The sequence below is a fragment of the Nyctereutes procyonoides genome, unplaced genomic scaffold (genome assembly GCF_905146905.1).
Source record: "Nyctereutes procyonoides isolate TBG_1078 unplaced genomic scaffold, NYPRO_anot_genome, whole genome shotgun sequence".
In the NCBI taxonomy this organism is placed as follows: domain Eukaryota; kingdom Metazoa; phylum Chordata; class Mammalia; order Carnivora; family Canidae; genus Nyctereutes; species Nyctereutes procyonoides.
In genome coordinates, this window is record NW_026575020.1 from 47,162,047 (window position 1) to 47,187,416 (window position 25,370).

Genomic DNA, 25,370 nt, shown 5'->3' on the forward strand with positions numbered 1-25,370 from the left:
AAGATTTTACTTATTTATTAATGAGAGACAGAGACGGGAGGGGGCGGGGGCAGAGACACAGGCAGAGGGAGAAGCAGGCTCCATGCAGGGAGCCCAATGTGCAACTTGATCCCGGGTCTCCAGGATCAGGCCCTGGGCTGAAGGCAGCACTAAACCGCTAAGCCACCTGGGCCACCCTCTTTTTTTTTTTTTTTTAATTTTATTTATTTATTTGAGAGAGAGAAAAAGAGAACAAGCGGGGGGGGGGGGGGCAGGGAGCAGAGGAGGAAAGAGAAGCAGACTCCTCACTGAGCAGGGAGCCCAAGGTGGGAATCAATCCCAGGAGCCCAGGATCATGACCTGAACCAAAGGTAGATACTTAGTCAACAGCTACCCTGGTGCCCCTGGCAGTTTCATATATGATTAAAATATACATAGCATATAACCTAGCAATTCCACTCCTAGGTATTTACCCAAAAGAAATAAAAACTAGTATTTACACAAAAACCTGTAGGTGAATGTTTACAGCAACTTTATTTAAAACCTCTAAAACCTGAAAACAACTGAAATGTTCTTGAACTGGTGAGCCAAGTGTGGTACATCCACATAATGGACAACCAACTGCGATAAAAAGGAATGAATTATTTATAAAAGCAGTATCTTGGATGAATCTCAAATTCATTATGCTAGGTAAAAGAAGCCAGACTCAAATGGCTAAGTAGCATATAATTCTATTTATATAATATTCAGTAAAAGGGAAAAACTACAGAACAGAAAATATATCAGTGGTGGCGCAGGGTGAAAAGAAGGGGAAAGAGTTGGCTAAAGGAACACAAGGGAATTGGGGCCAGATAATGTTCCACACTCGTGGTGGTGGTGGTTACATGCCTGTATGTGCCAAAATTTAAGAGTCAAAACTGTCCACTAAAAGAGTGAATTTTACTGTATAGGTACAGTGTACTTCAATAATTTTTAAAATTAGAATAAGAAATAAAAGAAGATATATCATTAAACAGGATGCTATGAAAAAAAACAAAGAAAGCAGCTTTTAGAAATTATCTAATAGCTGAAATAAAAACTTAACAGAAGGCTTGGAAGAGAAAGAAATCTCCCAGAAAGCAGACCAAAAGAAAAGACAAGAATTTTAAATGACAAAAAATTTAGTAAGATCAGTCTACAAGATCCAACATCTAACTAACTAGAAATTCAAGAAGCAAAATGAGCAGATTTGGGGGAAAATGAGCAAATAATAGAAAAAAATTTCTCAGAACTAAAGAACACAAATCTCCATATTAAAAGGACCCACCAAGAGGCAACTGGCTGGTCTAGTCAATGCAGTGTGAGAGTCCTGACCTCAGGGTCATGAGTCCGAGACCCACATGCAGCAGTGAGTTTACTTAAAATTAAAAAAAAAAAAAAAATTTAATTTAAAAAGGGGGAGCCCCCAAGGAACATTGTGCTGTTCCTTCAGCACAATGAAAGGAAAAAAAAGCCACATCAAGGGATATGATCACTGCAAAACTTCATCATACTGGAGACCATAAAAAGAGCCTAAATGCTTCAGAAAGGAAAAAAACAGGTCACACATAAAAGAAGTAATCAGAAAGACCCTAGACTTCTCAACTGCAACACTAGATGCTGGAATACAATAAAGCAAATCTTTCAAGTGAAACTGATTTTTAAATTTAGGATCCTGGGCAGCCACGGTGGCTCAGTGGTTTAGCGCCACCTTCAGCCCATGGTGTGATTCCGGAGACCCGGGATCAAGTCCCACATCGGCTCCCTGCATGGAGCCCGCTTATCCCTCTGCCTGTGTCTCTGCCCCCGCCCCTCTCTCTCTCATGAATAAATAAATAAAATCTTTTACTTAATTAATTAAGGATCCTAGGGGTGCCTGAGTGGCTCTGTTGGTTGGGTGTCTGCCTTCACCTCGGGTCATGATCCCAGGGTCCTGGGATCAAGCCCTTCATCAGGGCTCATTGGCAGGGAGTCTCCTTCTCCCTCTCTCTCAAATAAATAAAATCTTTAAAATTAATTAATTAATTAATTTAGGATCCTATACCCAGCCAAACTATCAAGTATTAGGGTCACAAAGGGCATTTTCAAACATACAGTGATTTTTTTTTTAAGTTTATTTCTGATGCACCCATTCTTAGGAAGCAATTAGAGGTTGTACTGAAAAAAAGAAGTAAATTAGGAAAAACCTAGGACTCAAGAAACAGAATCTACATGGGGAAGCAGCAAAAAGAAGTTCCACTGTAATGTTCAACAGATCTACAGAGCAATCAGTTCAGGTGAAAAGAGAAACGCGGAAGGGTGCAGAAGGGAGACCAACAAGGAAAAAAAATGGAATTGTTACACATGAGAGTTTGGAAAATAGTTAAGTGATAAGATATTTTACAGACTTGATAGTGCACTGGGCTCAATATGCAGAACATTAAGGAAGTGAAAAACTAAGGCAATAACTCCAGGAAAAGTGTTAGTTATTATAATCATTATCACAGCATGTTATTTGGTTCCATTGTCAATATTTACATAGCCTTGGTAGGGAAACCAATCCCTCTACATTTATCCAAGAATCATGCTATAACTATAATGAAAGGATAAGGAAAAAGTAAAAGTAATTATAATAGGGCTAACTTCATCTACCATTAACAAATCAAAAGAGAAATGTCTAAAACTGATAAACCAAATATAATCATATTACTTTAAAATACTGTGGTAAATACCAAGTGGGGGGAAAAACAGCTACAAGAATTGAAAGCTACTGCCTCTGGAGAGGTCTTGGGTAGAACAAGGTATGGCAGGGAATTGCTTTTGTTCTCTGTGAGCCTTTAACACAATTTTAATTTATATCATCTATGTTCATATACTACACTTTGATAAAAACAATGATACACCAAAATCTTCCTAAATATCAAGTAAAAACATTGTTTGTTTAATATAACCTAAGTTGTACCTTTAAAAAAATATTTGAGAGAGAGAGAGAGAGAGAGAAAGAGCTTGTACATGTGCATACACATGTAAGTGGGGAGGAGGATAGAGAAAATCCCCAGACTCCCCGATGAGCACAGAGCTGGACATGGGGCTCAATCTCAGGATCCTGAGCCAAAACTAAGAGCCAAACGCTCAACCAAATGAGCCACTCAGGCATCCCTAGTTGTACCTTTTTAAAAATATATAGGTAAAAACACTACAGGAAATGGTATAAAAACATTCCCAGGACTTATCTTTGGTTGATGAGATTACAGATTTTCATTTTCATCTTTGTGTTATGTGTATTTTCCCAAAAGAGTAAATCTGTGCTATTTTTATAATTTTTCATTGCAATTTTTAAAAACTTGAAAACAGATAAGCTCTCCGGAGAAGGAGGGAGACAGTGAGAGGGCAGATTTGAAAACCTGGAAAACTGGTGTTGAAGGAACAGGCAGAGAAAGGCAACACAAACTACCAAGACTTAGAAGCATCAAGAGTGCTTTTTTCTACTCTGATGAAGTAAATATATTATCTACCATAATTCCGGAGTAAGTCAGATAGTAGGTAAATCAAACTTTTTTTTTTAATCAAACTTTTTAAATGGGTAAATTAATATTTCTTTTTAAAGGGGGAAAATAAAGCTCTGTTGTAATGCTTTTTTTTTTTCTTACATGTGGTTCTCAAAATATGTTTATACCTTGTGAGTCAGATGACCTCCTTTTACTTTTTTTTTAAAGGCCTTTTTTGTGGCTTGAACTCATGACTCTGAGATTAAGACCTGAGCTGAGATTAGGAGTAGAATGCTTAACAGACTGAGCCACCCAGGTGCCCCTAGATGACATCTCACTATACTGGAAGTGAGGTCCCTACATCTTCAAATACTCTCCATCTTCAGATCAGGAACAAACCAAAAGATAATAATAGCTAATACCTGTTGAATATTTACCACATGCAAGCACTGTTTTGGCATTTCACAATATTAACCATTTAACCCTCATGACACCCTGAATTAAGTACTATGATATCTCCATTTTACAAATGAGGAAAGTGAGACACTGACTATTAAGCAAAGAGCCCACCATCACAGAGCCCAGATTTAAACTCGTGAAGTCCGATCCAGATTCTCAACTTTAAATTTCCATGCTGGGGACGCCTGGGTGGCTCAGCAATTGAGCACTTGGCTTCCTCCCAGGGCATGATCCTGGAGTCCCAAGTCCCACATTGGGCTCCCTGCATGGAGCCTGCTTCTCTCTCTGCCTGTGTCTCTGCCTCTCTCCCTCTCTGTCTCTCTCATGAATAAATAAAATCTTAAAAAAAAGAATTCTTTTTTAAACAGATATCTTTATTTTTTTTAATTTTTTTAAAAGATTTTATTTATTTATTCATGAGACACAGAGAGAGGTGCAGAGACACAGGCAGAGGGAGAAGCAGGCTCCATGCAGGGAGCCTGATTTGGGACTTGATCCCGGGTCTCCAGGATCACGCCCTGAGCCAAAGGAGGCGCTAAACCGCTGAGCCACCCGGGCTGCCCCCTAAAAAAAAAAAAAAAAATTCTTTGCTGTATGCTACCCCTCTAGATCCTTTTTTTTTTTATACTATATGCACTTTATTTTTTTTAAGATTTTATTTATTTATTCATAGAGTCAGAGAGAGAGAGAGAGAGAACGCGCCAGAGACACAGGCAGAAGGAGAAGCAGGCACCATGCAGAGAGCCTAATGTGGGACTCGATCCAAGGTCTCCAGGATCACACCCTGGGCTGCAGGCGGCACTAAACCGCTGCGCCACCGGGGCTGCCCACCCCTCTAGATCCTTGACACACACAAAAGATTTATCTAGACTCCTCAGATTTTCATATATCATGATAGCCTAAAATTTTGTGGTGGGCTTAACATATGCAGATGCCTCCAATGCCTGCCACCAGTCCCCTCTCCTCCCTGCTCATGGTATCTCTGTTGCTATCTGTCTCTCAAATAAATAAATAAAGTCTTAAAAAACAAAACAAAACAGTTCTCTTAGAATGAATGAAAGCTGGTTTGTAAGTCTTCCAAATTATCTCTGACCTCTAGATTGCCTTAGGTCAGTTTGGAGAATTTATTCCAGAAGGATTCGTCAGAGAAGGACTAGTATAAGTGAAGTCATACTGTTGATTTCCCAGGTGCCCCAAGAACTGTTTTGAAAACTACTGTGGGCAACCCGGTGGCTCAGCGGTTTAGCACCACCTTCTGCCCAGGGCATGATCCTGGAGTTCCAGGATAGAGTCCCACATCGGGCTCCCTGCATGGAGCCTGCTTCTCCCTCTGTCTATGTCTCTGCCTCTCTCTCTCTCATGAATAAATAAATAAAATATTAAAAAAAAACAACAACAACTATTGTAACAAGAGGCTCCTGGGGTGGCTCAGTTGGTTAGGCATCTGCCTATGGCTCAGGTCATGATCCCGGAGTCCTGGAATCGAGTGTCCGGATCCCTGCTCAGCAGGGGAGTCCGCTTCTCCCTCTCCCTCTGCCCCTCCTCATGTGCACTCTCCTCTCAAATAAATAAATAAAATCTTTTAAAAAGAAAAAAACTATTGTAACCAAATATCTAAATAAAATTATTTTTAAAAACTGTATTGGGGGGAAACCTGTATTTGCAGGGTGCCTGGCTGGCTCAGTCAGAAGACATGTGACTCTTAATCTCAGTGTTGAGTTCAAGCCCCATATTGGGTGTAAAGGTCATTTAAATAACTTTAAAAATAATAATAATAAAATAAAACTGTACTTGTATTGATCCAGCAAGTCCACTCCTAGAATATACCTGTGAGAAATGAAAACATTGCCAGCCAAAAACCTATACACAAATGTTGACAAGAGCAATATTCCCAATAGCCAAACAGTAAAAACAGTTCAAATGTCCATCAACTGATGAATGTGTAAGCAAAATGCAGTATATCCATATAGTGGAATATTATTCAAATAGAGTACTAATATATGCTACAACACGCATGAGCCTTGAAAACATTATGCTTAAATAAATAAAATATTAAAAAAAAAGGGGGGGGGCAGCCCTGGTGGCGCAGCGGTTTAGCACCACCTTCAGCCCAGGGACTGATCCTGGAGACCTGCGAATGAGTCCCACATCAGGCTCCCCGCATGGTGCCTGCTTCTCCATCTGCCTGTCTCTGCCTCTCTCTGCCTCTGCCTCTGCCTCTCTCTCTCTCTCTCTCTCTCTCTCTCTCTCTCTCTTTCTGTGTCTCTATGAATAAATAAATAAAATCTTTAAAAAAAATAAAACATGCTAAATGAAAGAAGCCACATATTGTATGACTCCATTTATATGAAATATCCAGAAGAGGCAAACCAATAGATAATGAATGAAAGCAGTGGTTGCCAAGGAATGGCAAAGGGGGAAGGAGAGAACAGTAAGTGATTGCTGTAAGTATGAGTTCCTGGACGGGGAGCGGTGATTTAAAAATGGTCTGAAATTCAGGAGTGGTGATGGTTGCACAATTCTGTGAATTTATTAAAAACCACTGAATTGGGCAGTCCCAATGGCCCAGAGGTTTAGCGCCACCTTCGGTCTGGGGCCTGATCCTGGAGACCCAGGATCAAGTCCCACATCAGGCTCCCTGCATGGAGCCTACTTCTCCCTCTGCCTGTGTCTCTCTCTCTTTTCTTTTCTCTCTCTCTCTCTCTCTCTCTCTCTCTCTCTCTCTCGCTGCCTCTCATGAATAAATAAAATCTTTAAAAAAAATAAAAACCACTGAATTATATACTTTAAAAAGGGGTGAATTTTATTTATAGTATGTATATCTCAATAAAGCCTTTTTTAAAATGTATTTATTTGAGAAAGAGAGCAAGTGAGTGTGCACAGGTAAGGGAGGGGCAGAGGGGAAGGGAGAAGCAGACTCTCCACTGAGCAGGGAGCCTGATATGGGGCTCAATCCCAGGACCCTGAGATCATGACCCAAGCCAAAGTGAGATGCTTAACTGACTGAGCCACTCAGGGACTCCCTCAATAAAGCTATTTTTAAGATGGAATTATTAGGGCAGCCCGGGTGGCTCAGCGGTTTAGTGCCGCCTTCGGCCCAGGGCCTGATCCTGGAGATCTGGGATCCAGTCCCACGTCAGGCTCCCTGCAGGGAGCCTGCTTCTCCCTCAGCCTGTGTCTCTGCCCCTCTCTCTCTTTCTCTCATGAATAAATAAATAAAATCTTTAAAACAAAAAAGGAATTTATAAAAATATAAAATGAAATTATTAAATACTGAAGAATTATTTAACTAAAAAAAAAAAGAATTATTTAACTATTTAGCTTTGGTTTTTTGTTTTGTTTTTGTTTTTGTTTTTAATAGCTCCATGCCCAATGTGCAACTCAACTCAGACCCTGAACTCACAAACCTAAAATCAAGACCTGAGCTGAGGGACGCCTCTGTGACTCAGTGGTTGGCTGAGCGGCTCCTTTGCTCTGGTCATGATCCCAGGATCCAAGATTGAGTCCCACATCCGGCTCCTGCAAAGAGCCTGCTTCTCCCTCTATGTCTGTCTGTCTGTCTGTCTGTCTGTCTCTCTCTCTCTCATGAATAAACAAATCTTTTTAAAAAATAAAATAAATTTTTAAAAAATTTATCTGAGCTGAAATCAAGAGTCAGACACTTTACTGACTCAGCCACCCAAATGCTACTCAGCAATTCTGATGTCTAAAAATGTTAGCTATGGGATCCCTGGGTGGCGCAGCGGTTTAGCGCCTGCCTTTGGCCCAGGGCGCGATCCTGGAGACCGGGGATCGAATCCCACGTCGGGCTCCCGGTGCGTGGAGCCTGCTTCTCCCTCTGCCTATGTCTCTGCCTCTCTCTCTCTCTGTGTGTGACTATCATAAATAAATAAAAATTAAAAAAATAAAAAATAAAAAAATAAAATAAATAAAAATAAAATAAAAATGTTAGCTATTACTGTTACTACTTTTAAAAATTATTCAGCAGTCAAGGTACAATATTTGAGTAATATAACTTAGGATCTAGAAAAACATGAAATAATTTGATATATATCAATAAACAAAATGTAATTGCATTTAGTTATATGCATTTTCATTCTTTTGTATGATCTGACTTTCCATCTTTTTTTTTTTTTTTTTAAAGTACAGGGCTTGAACTCACGATCCTGAGATCAAGACCTGAGCTGAAATCAAGAGCAAGACCCTTAACAAACTGAGCTACCCAGGCATCCCATTTTATTTCCCAACTATTAAAGTGCATTTTGCAGGGATGCCTGGCTGGCTCAGTCGGTGGAGTGTGCAACTTTTGATCTCAAGGTTGTGAGTTCAAGTTCCATGCTGGGTACAGAGATTACTTAAAAAAATAAAATCTTAGGGATGCCTGGGTAGCTCAGCTGGTTAAGTGTCTGCCTTTGGCCCGGTTCATGATTCTAGCCTCCTGGATCGAGCACCGAGTTGGGTTTCCTGCTCTGTGGACAGCCTGTTTTTCCCTCTCCCTCTGCTGCTCCCCCTGCTTGTATGTGAGCACTCTCTCTCTTTCAAATAAATAAAATCTTTAAAATAAAATAAAATCTTAAAGTGCATTTTACAAGTTTAAGTTTGTTTTAAGAAATATCTCCTGAAATATCTTTTAAAGAACTGAAAGCATGAAAAAATTAGATTGAGGGTCAGTGCTAAACTAGTGCTCAATTATGAAAGTTAGGCTATAACAACTATAAGCAAGGATTCAACGAGAGAAAAAATAAAAAAAAAAAAACAAGGAAAGCAACAGTACTCTGGGAATACTTCTGGGAAGATGACTCCTGGGAAGTGGAAATCCTAAGGAGCAAGAAGGGAGGAATCTATTCAATGCAAAGACAGCATCTACTAGGATTGGCTCCTGTCCGTGTCACCCAAATTATTGGTCCCCCACCACAACCACCGCCTTCTCATTCCCTACACACCTCCTGCAGTCAAAGAACACAGGAAAGGAGAATCTAACAGAAAAGATCAGAGTTCTTAGCTTCAACTTCCTCAGTGGTGCTGTGCATACACATTTCAATATAGCTCCAAATACATGCCAGAGAAGATGAACATGAACTGTACACAAGACTATTCATTACTGCATACCTCAGGCATACCTCAGATTTATCTCTTTACCCCTCACAGATCATGAGGCAAAACTTTTTTTTTTTTTTTTTTTTTTAAGATTTTATTTATTGGGGCACCTGGGTGGCTTAGTGGTTGAGCATCTCCCTTCGGCTCAGGGCATGATCCTGGGATGCAGGATCGAGTCCTATATCAGGCTCCCTGTATGGAGCCTGCTTCTCCCTCTGCCTATGTCTCTGCCTCTCTCTCTCTCTCTCTCACATGAATAAATATATAAATCTTTAAAAATAAATAAATAAATAAATAAATAAATATTTTATTTACTTACTTTAGACAGAGAGAGATTGTGAGAAAGAGCACCAGCAGGGGAGAGGGAGAAACAGACTGCCCACTGAACAGGAAGCCTCAATCCCAGGACCCTGGGATCATAACCTGAGCTAAAGGCAGATACTTAACCAACTGAGCCCACCCAGGTGCCCCATGTTCCCCAACATTTTAATAACTCTTCAGGGCCCTCATTTTCTTTCTTCCAATTCTCATGTTTAACCTCTTCAGATACATATACCTAAGCATTCATCTCCATCTATACTTCTGATGTTGTCAAGGTCTCAGGTACCTGAAATACCTGCGGAAGTTGATCTTGCATTCAGTGCTTCAAAACCCATCCAGGTGCCCACTAGCTATCTCATCTTCTTCCAATCCATAATGCAGTAGAGAAGCTATGCTAAACTTGTTAACATCACACTGAAATTATATTCTACTTGTTTCTGGATCTTCTGATTGATCACCAATACTCACAAATGATATAGGTTTGAAACAGATGGGGGAGGGAGGGCTTCAGAAAACACCTCCTCCAGTCATCCTCTCAATTTGGGGGAAATGGCAAGCTGGCTGCACTGGTGGCTTAACAGCATCTCCATGATTTGATTTGGTTTTGTTTCACTCTCCAGCATGCTGCCGATGGCAATACAGCATATACCTTGGGTGTCCCAGGAGTGAAAAACGAGGATCACTGATTGAGCCCAATATTTACCCTACAGATGAAAAGCGGAAAGTAATAGCCTGATTCTCTAGATACTGCCCAACTACAGACTTTTATAGCTTATTTCTTAGTCACATATTCAGGCTCTTGCTAAGCCAGGAAATTTAAGATTGCCCACACTTTAAAACTCCACACTAAGTGTAGATATAACTTTAAAAAAAAAAAAAATCAGGGGCACCTGGGTGGCTCAGGGGTTGAGTGTCTGCCTTTGGCTCAGGTTGTGATCCTTTTTTTTTTTTTAATCAAAATCAATTTATTTTTAATATTTTAAGGAATTTAATCATCTTGATCTCCTCTGAACACCTGTAGAGTCCTATTCCTCCCAAAATAGAGTTTTTCTGTATTTTATAATTGCCCATGTACATGTCCAGGGCTTCGAGGGACAATTAGCTCTGTAAGGTCAGAGGCAATAGTTATCTTACTAGCTCCTATGTCCAGCTCCAGGAAGTATGCAATGAATATATGCTGAATGAACGAATGCATCGGGCTCCTCACAGGGAGCCTGCTTCTCCCTCTGCCTATGTCTCTGCCTCTCTCTGTGTCTCTCTCATGAATAAACAAACAAAATCTTTTTTATAATAAATAAATATCAGTGCCTCAGTTCATACTGCTCCCCTTGATCTATCCATCCTCACCTTGCACATGGCCATCAAAGAAGCATATACCCACACCAACTCCCCCTCTACTCCCCGACTGCCCATCTCTAACTCTACTGCACTTTGTCCTTCACTTGGAGCAATCAGGCATCACACAAATACCAAAAAGACATTTGGTTGACATTGGAGGGAATAAATACTACCAAACCAGTAACAAATTCAGGGGCGCCTGGGTGGCTCAGTGGTTGAGCGTCCACCTTTGGCTCAGCTTGTGAGCCCGGGGTCCTGAGATCAAGTCCCACATCAGACTTCCCGAAGGAAGCCTACTTCTCCCTCTGCCTGTGTCTCTGCCTCTCTTTCTCTGTCTCTCATGAATAAATGAATAAAATCTTTAGAAAAAAATTCTGCTTCAGATAAATCGAGAGTTCGTTCATGGCATCTATGCCACTGTTCTCCTCTGTCAGAATCCTTACAGGACATAAATCACTAACTCTCCCAGGAAAACATCAGGACTTTAGCTTTCTGAAGTCATCAGAGGTTCCAAATTTCAAAATTTCAGCTAAGTTAAAAAAAATTCAGCTAAGTATAATACCTCAGAAGTCCCACACAAGTTAAATGCAAAAACTATTCAGTTTGAAATATGATTTAATTTTTTTTTAATTTAGCAAGTGCTTGATTTCAAATGTGCTGTCACAACACCAAATGCTTATTCGAAACAGATTTTCTATGTGATCTTTCACAATGTATTGACAACGTGTATCATAAAAACAAGGCCTCTGGGTGGCTCCATCAGTTAAGTGTGGACTCTTGGTTTTAGCTCAGGTCATGATCTCAGGGTCTTGAGACCCAGTCCTGTGTCAGGCTCCACACTTAGTGTGGAATCTGCTTGAGATTGTCTCCCTCTGCCTCTGACCCTCCCCCCCCCTCATGCCCACACCCACTCTCTAAAGTAAGTAAAACCTAAAAAATATGTCATATGACCTATATGCTGAAGTAACTCTAAGTTAAACACTAAAAATAAATAAAAGCCTTTTTCAGCCAAATGCCACTAGCTGAAGCAAAACTAGATGATTTCAATTTTGTATTAACTGCCATTTCTATTGTCCTGTGACTACCTTATGAACCCATTTAAATTTTTTCTCTCATAAAAGGAAAACATTTAATCTCCAATGAAAATACTTTTTAAAATCTATGATTTTAGGGGTACCTAGCTGGCTCAGTAGGAGCATGTGATTCGTGATCCCAGGGTTATGAGTTTGAGGCCCATGATGCATATAAAGATTACTAAAAACATAAACTTTAGGTGGCTCAGCAGTTGAGCATCTGCCTTCAGTTCAGGGCATGATCCTGGAGCCCCGGGTCGAATCCCCGCACGGAGCCTGCTTCTCTCTCTGCCTATGTCTGTGCCTCTCTCTCTCTGTGTCTCTCATGAATAAATAAATAAAATCTTTAAAATAAATAAATAAACTTTTAAAAAATCTATGATTTTAGAGAAGTAAGCTCATGATATTAAGCAACATCTCTGCATCACGAAGTCCTATTACCTACGAACCACTCAAGAGATGAACAGACTAACAAATAATTTATTTTTTCGAATAATTTCTTATGGTAGGAATTTAATATATCAGTACTTAAACCAATGTTCTAGTCTACAAAAATTAATCGAATTGTTCTAAATTGCCAATAAAGTAAAATCCTTTTTTAGCCTTGACAGTACAGGATTCAAATCTACCAATCACATTTCTTTCTGTGCTCCCGGGTTATCAGTCCCAGAACGGTTTTTCTTCCCAAACATACAGACATATACACATTTACCTGATAGCCATCTCCCCAGCCTTTATTGTCTGTAAGTACAGACAATAAAACCAATGAAACTGGTACTTGGCCTCAACAGCTCACTGTCATGCATTGTTGTTACTCATCCTAGCAAGTGCACATATTCTCAAAGTTTAGAACACAAAATGCATGATCCCTTTTACCATGATCTTGAGGAATAATGTGTTTCATAAAGTAAAACACCCAACAAGTTAACACCACATCCAATAAAGAGGGGAAAATGCCTGGCAAGTCATATGAAAGAAGAGCTCAAAACACACTAACTCTGCTACTGAAAACACTCACTTGTCAAACCAGCAAAATCTAATTAAGATCAATTTTTAGTTTCCCAAATCCAAAATATTTAGGAGCTATGGCACTCACTGGGGAATTATCAAAACTTCATCTATTACAAGCTCTCACCTAACAATCATCTATCTGACCAATCTTTGATGAGCAGCTGCTAGGTGCAAGACACTGTACTAGGAAGTGCAGGGGATGTAAGATTAACACAAGGATATATAATCCTTAAATTCAAGTATACACAAAGTAGTCTACAAGTACCACTAATAACAAAACGTCATGAAAGTACGTAAATATACAAGCGTGTTGTAAAAAACCTAAACACAAATTGTAATTTAACTCAGCATATACACAGTATTATTTATTCACTAGTCACTCAAAGAGGTTAAGGTTAGCTGAACTGACCTGCCAAACTGCCTCAGCTCTGTCTAGCCCAAAAAACTTCACTATCCTCAGATAGTGTAATTCAGTCTCTAAGGGTCTTTCAATTCTGGGTAGCAAGAACCACGTGTGATTTCTTAAGGTAAAAACTATCACTATAAAAGTCGGCAAGAAATGAAAAGTGGCGTGCAGTTCCTTCCACACACAAGACATAAATACTTGACACTTGATTCATTCCCTTCGCTCTCCTGCCAGCCTCCCTTCCTCCGATTCATTCCCTTCGCTCTCCTGCCAGCCTCCCTTCCTCCCCACCACCGGGCAATGGCAGGCAGATATCCTGTCAGGCAAAAAAGAAAATTACCTTTTGCATTTGCTGTTAGGACAACGTAAGTGAGACTTCGGCCGGCTTAATACACTTCTCCATAAACAGTTAAGCATTTATAAAAAATGGAAACATTTAAATTTAACCTTTTCTACTACCCTAGTCTCTATTAAAAACAAGTGACACACCTTAACTACTTTTTTAAGATCCTATTTCCTCATAAACTTCACTTTATAAATGCTCTTAAAACTGGAATCTAATTTAGTAAATCCAGATTAACAAAAATATAAAGGAAAAATCTTGTAGGTTATTGCTACAAGTTACTCTTTTTCCCACAATTTAGTAATCCGCAACTACGTATTTAATACAAAGCAGCAATTGTGTATTAAAAAAAAAGAAAAATATTGCATCTCGCACCAGCCTAGAGAAACTTTCTGTGAGAAAACAGGAGAGAAGTCACCCTGGAGAAATTCATTACAGATCCAGAGAAGACTTTAATGCTTAGAAACAGAATGAAGAAAAAAAAAAAAAAGTCATTCTGTAATAAATCCCTGTGTATTTCTGCCGTGTGACTAAGAAATTGGTCCAAAAGTTCACTTTCAGCAATTATGTCTGGCGATCAACTATACATCTTCTGCAACAGGTGACACGAAACTGTATTTCTCAGGCGAAGCCAAAGGGCCGAATTAGTTAAGACGCATGTTGCTGCGGTTTCTTACTTTTTTTTTTTTTTTTGTATTTTACCCAAATGATTTGGAATCCAATGAATTGCCAAATTTGTTTTGTTTTGGTTTCCTACTTTGCTTCTTTTTTTTTTTTTTTAAATCAGCCATTTACCAGCAACTGTTGCACGAGCCCATTAGCCCTCAAGAATAAAAACAAACACGCAGGGACCAGATAAGGCTCCCCTACTAACCCAACTGATCCATTTCCTTAACACAATTTTAAAAACCACACACTGCGAGGGGTGTGAAGAGCAGGATGTTTTTGCGTGTGTCTGTATGCCACAATCTGTCTAAAATCCTCAATTCCCTCTTAAGGAACAGATATATAATTAAAAAAAAAATCTAAAAGAAACCGCATTAGAAATGCAAAGAGGTCTGCAAAACAAGAGGCTTCTTTCATTCCAAAAACCAAACCAAAACAAGGGGAGAAAAACGAATGCAATGGGTACGTGTGTGCCAAAGTTTCAATCCTGCCCGGTGGAGACACTGCACTGGCACAAATTCTGAAGAGGAAAAAGAGGGGGTTGTGGGGGGTGCGGGGGGGGAGAGAGAAAGAGAGAGCGAGTGTGTGGCCTGCAAACTGCAACAATGCAATCTCCATTTTGAACAATGCGCCTCTTTCCTCTCGTAAATCTAGTTTTTTGCCACTTGATGTGCCGTCGCGTTTCCCCTCGGCTTGGGGGGCGGGGGCGGGGGTGGGGGGGAGGGGGGTGGAGGGGGGAGACCAGAGAGGGAGCGAGCCAGGGGGGGAGGGCACAGGAGGTGGGGAGGGAGTCTGCAGCAACTGGGCCGGGTGGGTACCTGGAGTGCTGCTGTAGGTGCTATGGCTCCTGAAGCTGCTTTCCGTGCAGTAACTGGCGTCGTCGTCGTCGTCTTCCATCTCCTCCGGATAATCGGAATCATCGTCGTCCTCCTCCATCTCATCCTCCTCGTCGTCCTCGGAATCTTGGGTCTCCTCGGCGTCGCCGTCCTCCTCCTCCTCCTCCTCCTCCTCCTCGGAGACCATGTCCTCCTCCTCCTCCTCCTCCTCCTCCTCGCTCTCGTGGTCATCGTACACCACTTTGTTGACGGCCCTCCGGGCCGGGGTGGTCCGGGCCAGGTGGCCGCCGCCGCCCCCGCCCCCCGTCCTGCCGCCCCCGCCTCCTCGCCCCCCCCGGCCCGGGGCGCTGGTGCTGGGGGGGGCCGGCGGCGGCGGCGGCGGCGGCGGCGGCGGCGGCTTCCTCCGGCTGCTGCTGCCCCCCCTGGGCGAGCTCAGCCGCGTCTTGGGCGCCACCTCAGCCTGGGCGGCGGCCCACCTGCCCCGGCTGCTGCCGCGGTGCCGCGAGCGGAGCCCCCCGATGGGTCCGGACGTGGGCGGCGGCGGCGGCGGCGGCGGCGGAGGCGGCGGCGGCGGCGGCGGCGGGGCCGGGGTGCAGCGCTCCGCAGCGGGAGCCGCGGGCTGCTTGGGCGGCCTGCCCCGCCGGCCCCTCATGTCGGAGCCGAGGCGGGGGGAGAGGGAAAGCGGAGGGGGGAGGGGCGGGCGGCGGGGTGGCGGTGGGGGGCGCCGGGGCCGGGTGGGGAGGCCCGCGGGGCCGGGCGGGAGGGGCCCGGCCGGCGGAAGCGGGTGGAGGGAGAAGGCTCAATCCGAATTGCTGGGGCCCCACTCCGGATCGCCTTCAGCCGCCATCTTGTTTCTTCCCTCTCGCTCGGTGACTGGGGGAACCGACAGCGGCCGCAGGCCCGGAGCGCGGTCACGTGAGCTGCGCCGCCGACGAGCCTGGGACGGAGCGAGGCCGCGCGGCGGCCGCTAGGGGGAGCGCGGGAGCGCCGGGTCGGGGGCGGGGAGCGCCGGGCGCCGCGGCGCGGCTCGGCTGCCCGGCGCACGGAGGCGGCGCGGGGGAGAGGGGCGCTCGGCTCGGGCAGGGCCCCTGGGACACAGGTGGGGGGGATGGGAAACAGCTGCCTCCGCAGAGCCCCCACCCCCCCCCCCCCGCTGGAGCCCGGACGAGGCCGACCCTCCCTCCCTCCCCGCCGCGCGGCTCCTCTTGCCCGGCTCCGGGAGGAGGGCAGGGCCGGCCCCCTGCTCGGCCCCCTCCCGCCCGCTGGGGGCAAAACTGATGCTGCGGGAGCCCGAGGATGTCGCGGAGGGAAGTCAACTGCGGCCGCGGAGGCGAGCCCCCGGCCGCGTGAAGCCCCGAGGGCTCGGTGCTCCAGAGTCCCAAAGCCGATCCCAACGACAACTGCTCGGAAGCTGTGGCAGGAACCACGCCCTGAGCTGCCAGACCCCAAGGGAAAGTCACTCTGAGACTCCTTGGATAAGATCCCCGCCCGGAAAGCCTCAGACACCCTCCAGGACGCACCCGCACCTGCATCCCAGGCTTCCTCGCCTTTCCCAGGGTCCCACTCCACCCCGTTCCGCGGAAACTTTCCCGATTTCCCATAAGCAGTAGGAAGGATAACTTTCTACCGCCTTAAAAAAAAAAAAATCTACTTAGAAATGTTTGTCTCTCGGTCGCCCCATTGGTGAATAATTTTCATGTCCTTATACCTGGCGAGGTCACCAGGTCTCGGCTCAGCCCAGGGAACGAATCGTGATGATGAAAGGTCAGGCGCGGCCGGACCAAATCCGGTAGTCAACTCCCAGGTTTTATGAACTTGCTAATACGCATCGAATATATGACGACCAATAAAGCGATTTAGAAAAAAGGCAGTCAGCAGGATTCTGTCCACCAAGTGGCTCGTTACAACCTAGTTCGAAGGATAGAACACAAGTGAGACGGAAAAAAATGAAAATACAAGTATTAATTGCCAAGTAAACGCAGTGTAATTCGATTGCATCAAGAGTGGCAAATTTACAAGCCTTTGAGGACCATGTAAGTAAGGAAAGTAAATAAAGTGGTCAAGGTGAAGGGCCTGTGTTTTGCTTAGGAAGGGCAGCCATGGGAATACGGGTGTAGAATCACCAGGTCTTCAAGTCCTTCAAGAGAAGGTGGGAATGTGCATTTCATATGAAATCTCGTGGTTTTTATATAGCGACCGTGTCGGTTTAAAAACAAAACAAAACTTCAGATTGGCCAAAATAAATGCAGTTCCGATACAGCTCAGAGTCTACAAGTTTGCAACCTGTGTCCTGCACTGTCTATAGCCCAGCATCCCAGGGGCCCAGCTGGCTCTCTTGGTGCAGCCTGTGACTCCTGGTCTCTGAGTTGTGAGTTCAAGCCCCGTGTTGGGTGTAGAGAGTGCTTAAAAACAAAAATTTTGGGATCCCTGGGTGGCGCAGCGGTTTGGCGCCTGCCTTTGGCCCAGGGCGTGATCCTGGAGACCCGGGATCGAATCCCACATCGGGCTCCCGGTGCATGGAGCCTGCCTCTCCCTCTGCCTGTGTCTCTGCCTCTCTCTCTCTCACTGTGTGCCTATCATAAATAAAATAAAATAAAATAAATAAATAAAAAATAAAAACAAAAATTTTTTTTAATTTTTTTTTTTTTAGATTTTATTTATTTATCCATGAGAGACACAGAGAGAGAGAGAGAGAGAGAAGCAGAGACACAGGCAGAGGGAGAAGCAGCCTCCATGCAGGGAGCCGGATGTGGGACTTGATCCTGGGACTCCAGGATCACGCCCTAGGCCAAACGAAGGCAGGCGCTAAACTGCTGAGCCACTCAGGGATCCCCAAAACAAAAAAAAATTTTTTTTTAAGATTTTATTTTTTTTTAATTTTATTTATGATAGTCACAGAGAGAGAGAGAGAGGCAGAGGGAGAAGCAGGCTCCATGCACCGGGAGCCTGATGTGGGATTCGATCCCGGGTCTCCAGGATCGCGCCCTGGGCCAAAGGCAGGCGCCAAACCGCTGCGCCACACAGGGATCCCCCAAAACAAAATTTTTAAAAAAACTTTCGGGCAGCCCTGGTGGCTCAGCGGTTTAGCGCTGCCTTCAGCCCAGGGCCTGATGCTGGAGACCCCAGATCGAGTCCCCTGTCGAGTTCCCAGCATGGAGCCTGCTTCTCCCTCTGTCTGTGTCTCTGCCTCTCTCTCTCTCTCTCTTTCTCTCTGTGTCTCTCATGAATAAATAAATAAAATCTTTAATAAATATTAAAAGTTTTAAAAAATAAAAGCACAGAGTTCTATATACCAGAGTTCTATATACCATAGGGAATACAAAGATACTAGTGACAGCCTTTGGAGTTTGCAAGCTAGTAGTGGAGGAAGACATTTTAGAAAAAAACAAAAAGAAAAGAAATTACAATGGATGGCACAAAGAGAGATTTTTGTTTGTATGTATGTAAACTCTTACCAACTGAGCCAGCCGGGCACCCAAGAGTGATAATTTTGTATTACTTGGGGTTTTTTAGTTGCAAGCAACAGAAACTAACTGGCTCATTTAAACAGGAAAGAAAAAAATAAATAAATAAATAAAATAAAATTAAAAAAAATAAACAGGAAAGAAACTTATGAGAAAGATACAGACGCCTCCAGAATTGCTGGGTCCGAGAATAAATAAAATACAAGCTCTCAAACTGTTGTCTTCCAGCTGGCTCAGTAGCTGTTGTTATATAAGCATTCCTGCTCTCAGTTATTGGGGTCCACAGTAGGGCTAGCGAATCTGGACAGCCAGTTCCTCTACTCCTTTCACTGTAAAGTTAGTTCCTTATTCAGATGCTGTCATGGACCTAATGTTTACATACCCACAAAATTCATGTTTTTCTTCTTAAGATTTTATTTGTTGGAAAGATTGAGGGACGCCCTGGTGGCTCAGCGGTGTGGCACCTGCCTTTGGCCCAGGGCATGATCCTGGAGTCCTGGGATCGAGTCCCACATCGGGCTCCCTGCATGGAGCCTGCTTCTTCCTCTGCCTGTGTCTCTGCTTCTCTCTCTGTGTGTCTCTCATGAATAAATAAATAAAATCTTTTAAAAAAAAAAAAAAGGAAAGGTAGAGCCAGAGACCACAAGCAGGGGGGAATGGCAGAATCAGACAGAGAAGCAGGCACCTGCTGAGTAGGGAGCCCAACACAGGGCTCGATCCTAGGACCCTGGGATCATAACCTGAGCTGGAGGCAGAAGCTCAACCGGCTGAGCCACCCAGGCACCCCTAAAATTCATATGCTGAAACCCTACCTCCCAATGTGATCTTAGGAGATGGAGCTTTTGGGAGGTAATTAGGATTAGATGGGGTCCTGAGGGTGAACCTCTCAGGAATAGGATTAGTGCCCCTATAAAGTCATGAGAGAACTTGCTTCCCCTTTGTGCTCCCACCATGTGAGGATATAATGAGAAGTCAAAAGTTTCGAATCCAGGGGCAGCCCGGGTGGCTCAGCGGTTTAGTGCCACCTTCAGCCCAGGGCCTGATCCTGGAGTCCTGGGATCGAGTCCCACGTCGGGCTCCCTGCATAGAGCCTGCTTCTCCCTCTACCTGTGTGTCTGCCTCTCTGTGTGTGTCTCTCATGAATAAATAAATAAAACCTTAAAAAAAAAAAAGATACTGTGGTGGCTGGAGCGCTTGGGTGTCTCAGATGGTTGGGCATCTGCCTTCGGCTCAGGTCATGATCCAGGAGTCCAGGGGGTTAAGCTCCCTGCTTAGTGGGGAGTCTGCATCTCCCTCTGCCTCTGCCCCTTCCCCTGCTCATCTTCTCTCCTTTCAAATGAATCAATAAAATCTTAAAAAAAAATACTGTGATGGCAAATAAGGTCTTCATTAAATCCATGTAAGAGGATGGTGATGGTAAAAGCATCACTGGTGAGAAAAGCAAATCTTTTTGTAAATAACAAATTTATTTTGGATTCTGATATCCAAACTCAATATTAAAAAAAAATTTAAAAAAATCAATATTAACCTATACCCAAAGAGATCAACTCACTGCACCCGCCATGATAGAAAAAATCCATTACAATTCTTTGAAAAATTGGCACTTAGCAATAGCAATAGCCACGTCAACCTCTCCAAGGAGAAGCCCATCCTGAGCTTATGATCCCAATAAACAGACCTACATCCACATAGTAAGTCTTCTCGTTCAGTAATTTAAAGCTTCTTTAGCAGTGGGGGCATTTTGATAAGTAGTCATAGAGGATGCAAATACTCTTACTTTCTCAATCTGCTCCGAGAGGTTCATCTATGTCCTCTCTCCCAAACCTTGTCACCAAATAAAGTCCCTGACAACTTGGCCCATGAATTGGTATGGAGTCTTTTCTCAAGGCAAAGAGAACCATAAGAATACAACTCAAAATTCTACCCACTGGGAAATTTCCTCTTGCCATTGTCTTTTCAAGACCATTTTCTTCCTTCCTTCCTTCCTTCCTTCCTTCCTTCCTTCCTTCCTTCCTTCCTTCCTTTCTTTCTTTCTTTCTTTCTTTCTTTCTTTCTTCTTCCTTTCTTTCTTTCTTTCTTTCTTTCTTCTTTCTTTCTTTCTTTCTTTCTTTCTTTCATATTTGGGAGAGAAAAACCACAAGCTGAAGGAAAAAGCAGAAGGAGAAGGAGAAGAGCAGGCTGTAGGAGCAGGCTGCCTACAGAGCAGGGAGTCCAATGCGGGGCTCCATCCCAGGACCCTGAGATCATGACTTAACCTACTAGGTTAATCTACTAGGCCACCCAGTCACCCTGTTTTAAGGCCATTGCATTTAAGTGCAACTATAACAGCCACTCCCAGCCAATACCATTTGTAAATCAAGGTCAAATGTCCTCCTTAGCCACCTGGGTCACGGGAGATTTCCGTAAGGCCATGGTCATGAATTGAGGGAAGGATGGTAGTAAAATTCGGGTAAACATACTGGGAGCTGCATGATTGTGTCTTCTCCAAGAAATGCTCAAGCCTGCTTTTATATATTCCACGTCCTCTTGAGGAACAGCACATTACTAGGCACCTTATGGCCAAGTGGGACAGATATTCAGTTATGATAAGCCACAGAGGTTACCTGGTACTCCAAGGCCAGGCTGTCAATCTTGCCAGGACTGAGGAGAAATTGAAGAACAGTTTCTGAAAAGGAGAATAGTTGTTAGCCAAAAAGAGCAAAGCTTTGCTCCAAAACCACAAGCACAACATAGTGATGCTCTTTTGGGGGCTTGCCACAAACTCTGTAGAGCATCCCAGCATGTGGCTGTACACAGAGCACCAGGGGATCCACTGGGTCATGAGGACCACTTAGCAGAAATCCTTACACTACAGCCTGGACCTGCTAAAGAACCTTCTCTTGCTCTGTGCTGTTACTCAACGTTAGCAAGCTTTCGGGTCATTTGAAAAACGCGTTAAAGCAGCATATATACAAGTGTGGTATATATTTGCATATATGTAGTCTTGTAAATCTAAGAGAGCTGCCAAGTATCCAGCACTGTTGGAAGAAAGCACCACACCCCACAGTCAAATTTCTCACATCCATTACATGTTCTATGGCTACAGCCATTCACTCGTCTGAAGACTTGCCTTTGATTCCAGGTGACACGTATTTTGTTGAATTATTTTGCCACTAGTTGCTGTGGGGTGTTTAAATCTCAAACCTTAATATTAGATGCATTTTCTCCACCATCCACCTCTGAAGCCTATATGGTCACTGACCACCCCCACCCCATTTTCCTGAAAGTCTATGGCCTACAACTAGCCTGGTTCAGATTTATCAAGTTGGGTTCTTGGTTGTAAGCAACAGAAACCAACACTGCCTGCTTTAAGCTCATAGAGTTTTTGGGAGTGCCCAAGAACCAGCCTCTGATTCTGCAGCCAGGAAGTGCTACAAAATCAGGCTACTAAACCAGTGAAGACAGCACGGCTGTTGCTGCCTGGCACACGGCCCGGCTTGTCCTGGTAACACACCAACACTAGGCACTGGGCACTGCTCCATAGCACTGCTAGCTTCCAGCTCCAAGGCTGAGGTATATGTGCCTGAGTGCAGTCTCACCGCAGGGAAAGGCCAGGATGGGAGGACCTGGGTTTCACTCCACAATGTGGAGGAGTTCAACCTGGGAGAGGAGATAAATTGAGATATGACACACAGAAAGAGAAGTCAACAGGAGTTGACTTGGACTTGAGTGACTCAGAAAGTGATGGATCACAGACAGGCCTGCAGTCAAGACTCAGAAAGTTGGCATAGGAGCTGGTTTAGGAAGGACGTGATCAGTGACTTTAGCTCACTCAACCCTGAGGGAACCCCAGTTTCCCTACAAATAAATGAAGGGGCTGGGTTAGATCTGTACTTTCCAACACTTTCAAATTATAGCATCTACTGGAAACTAAAGGGCAGAGGCACTGGGTGGCCCAGTCGCTTAAATGTCCAACTTTTCATTTTGGCTCAGGTCATGATGTCAAGGTCATGAGATCCAGCCACACTGGGATCCTTGCTGACTGTGGAACTTGCTTAGGATTCTCTCTCTCCCTCTGCCCCTCCTCCCACCACTCACCTGTGCATGCATGCTTGCTCTCTGTCTCTCCGTCTCTGTCTCTCTCTCTAAAAAAAAAAAAAAGACCCTCCTGACTCTAAGATTGAAAAAAAAATTAGCATGTTTAAGAAACAAAGAGGGGAGTCTGAGGGGTAAACTGAATGTGGTAAAAATATATTCTCTTCACAAAGATAATTATAATAAAAATTAAAATAAAACATATGGCATTAGAGAAGATATTAAATAGTGAATTTGCAACACTTCCCCCAAAGCCCTATTTTATTAAATGAGAAACTTCAACTTGAATCTTAGTACCTAACTTTATATTCTCAGCTTTGTGTTTTAAATAGCTCATGCAATTCCTGATCCAGACTCTTTAACAGTGATCTCTTTAACTGACAAGAAACTGTTTGCAGCAGCAGGTGATAAAAAAAAATTGAAAGGACTTTTATAACCACTGGAACATTTACAACAGTAGAATTATATTTAAGTTATATTTAAAGCTCTTCCTTTTCTTTCATTGACAAATGTGCTTATAAAATTTCTTGTGGATTTTAGTTCCAATCAAACTTTTTCATAGCTAGTATTTCAAAATAACAATGAGGCTCTAATTTGCAGAACACACAGGCATTTTTAGAATGGTCACCTCACAGCTTGGACATTATTTGTGGCACACCAGTCACAGACAAAATTATCTGATATAAAAGTATGCAAAGGGACAGTTTCTGAACTGCCTGCACCAGAACCTCCACCCCCTACATCCTCACCACGCCCCCCAACACACACACACTCACTCATACTTCCCTCTCCACTTGATTGCTCCTCTGGATCCTTGGGCACCTGAGATACAAACACCTCCACCATCTCTATGCAGGCAGTGATGTGCTCTGCATCTGATTGCCAATGGTGGCCTTTGATTCACTATCAGACCCCACTCTCTTAGGGCCATCAGAAGATGAGGCCATAGTGGACAGAGGTAAAAGATCCAGAGGCTCCTGCCACTCTGAGGGCTGGGAGGTTGTCTGTCTCCACTTGCCCAGGTCTCATTCACTGTGCACTAGTGTGTGCCATAGCTCCTTGGTTTGGCAGGTTGGATTAGGTCGCCTCTGTGGTTTCTTCTAATGCTAATGTCTGTGATTATGATCCTGCCATGTTTTATCTTAGGCAGGCTGAATTTGGCTTGTGGGTGGGGAAATGAAGTGAAAATGTCCAGGAGATCATTTGAAATGTGGACTGAAGCTCAGGAGAAATTGATACTAGAGGAATAATTTGAGAACCAGCTTCTTTGAGATGAAAATGGTGGCCATGTGGATAAATGAAAATGTCATGGAAAGGGGGCATCTGGGTGGCACAGCTGGTTAAGCAGTAGGCTCTTGGTTTGAGCTCAGGTAATGATCTCAGGGTCCTGGGATCGAGCCCCACATCAGACTTCACACTCAGCTCAAAGTTGGCTTCAGGATTCTCTCTCCCACTCTGTCCCTACCCCAGATCGCTTGTACGCTCCCGCTCTCTCTCTCTCTCTAAAATAAAGAAGTCTAAAAAAAAAAAAGTCACTGAAGAGAGCATAGAGAGAAAAGAGTACCTGACACAGAACTTGGAGAATCACTTACATTTCAGGAACTGAAAGAAAGGAAAAGAAGTGTAGAATGATCTGACAGTAGTAACCCTGGTTCTGGGGTAAGACACAGCCAAATGGAAACCAAGGAGTGACTGAGGAAACTGTGCCCCAAAGCTGCGAACCTCAAACCCTACTTTTCTTCCTATCTCTTTAGCCACTCCCCTCATTTCTTTTGTGGACTTGTGTCCCTCCATCTATTGGCTCAAATCGCATTATTTTCAATCTTTATCCTACTTAGAGATCTCCTGGATCCCCTAGTCACTACCATGACTTCAGTTGCCCCATGAGTTCATGTTCTCAGACCAGCATCTCTTGTCCAGACCTGTGGTCGTATCACTTGCTTCTCAACCAAACTTTTGTTTTGTTTTGTAGGTTTTATTTATTTTTTTGAAGATTTATTTATTTATTTATTTATTTATTTATTTATTTATTTAAAAGAGAGAGAGAGAGAGAGAGGGAGAGAGCACGCACAAGCAGGGGGAGCAGCAGAGGGAGAAGCAGACTTCCTTCTGAGCAGGGAGCCTGATGTCAGGCGATGCAGGACTTAATCCCAGGACCCTGGGATCATTACCTGAGTTGAAGGCAAACACTTAACCAACTGGGCCACCAAGGCATTCCATCAAGTAGCCTTTTGATTAGTTGTCTTACTTCCCTGGGACCAGAGATAAAAGTCCCCTGAATTCAAACTTCAATATTCTGCTCACCCAGTTCTCTGTGCAATCCATCAGTCTTTATTTTGGGAGGGAATACAGCCTCGCTCCAGCTGAGAAAATAAATCCTATTTGGGGACCTAAAGACTTTGCAACTTTGGAAATCCCCCCTACAGTGAAGTAGAGTGGCTAATTTATCTCAATTTGCTAAGGATTTTCCCAGTTTGGGTACTAAAAGTCTGGCATCCTAGGAAATGTCTCAGGTCCAGGCAAACCAGGTTGGTCATCCTATAGGGAGGTGTCCTTTGTGAGGTTGGCAAAGGCAAAGGCCTGGAAAAGAGCAGCTATGTCTATCAAGTACCTACATTTTGAATACTGAGGTGGTGGGACAAGGAGCAAATATGTTCTAGCTACTTCCTGAGGCCCCTAGGGCCTTTGCAGAGGTTTGCAGGAGCAGGTGGGGGCATTGGGGCAGAGAAATTTGAGTACAAGGTGAACATAGCCTCATTTAAACCCACAGGCTGGAGAGGCCCAGGGACTTTGGGGATGTATTTACATAGCCAAGACA

The 25,370-nt window shown here is 43.8% G+C and overlaps 1 protein-coding gene across 6 annotated transcripts in view; it reads right to left on the minus strand.

The window, feature by feature from the left end:
• BPTF (bromodomain PHD finger transcription factor) overlaps positions 1 to 15,666 on the minus strand; it is a 156,399-nt gene extending 140,733 nt beyond the window's left edge. For 3 of the 6 annotated variants that reach the window (XM_055320077.1, XM_055320086.1, XM_055320047.1), the window contains exon 1: positions 14,997 to 15,666. In XM_055320077.1, the coding sequence (XP_055176052.1) occupies positions 14,997 to 15,666 (670 nt within the window). The remainder of the gene's footprint in view (positions 1 to 14,996) is intronic. The other 3 variants (XM_055320069.1, XM_055320062.1, XM_055320056.1) reach the window with 1 other exon arrangement.
• Between the last annotated feature and the right edge of the window lie 9,704 nt (positions 15,667 to 25,370).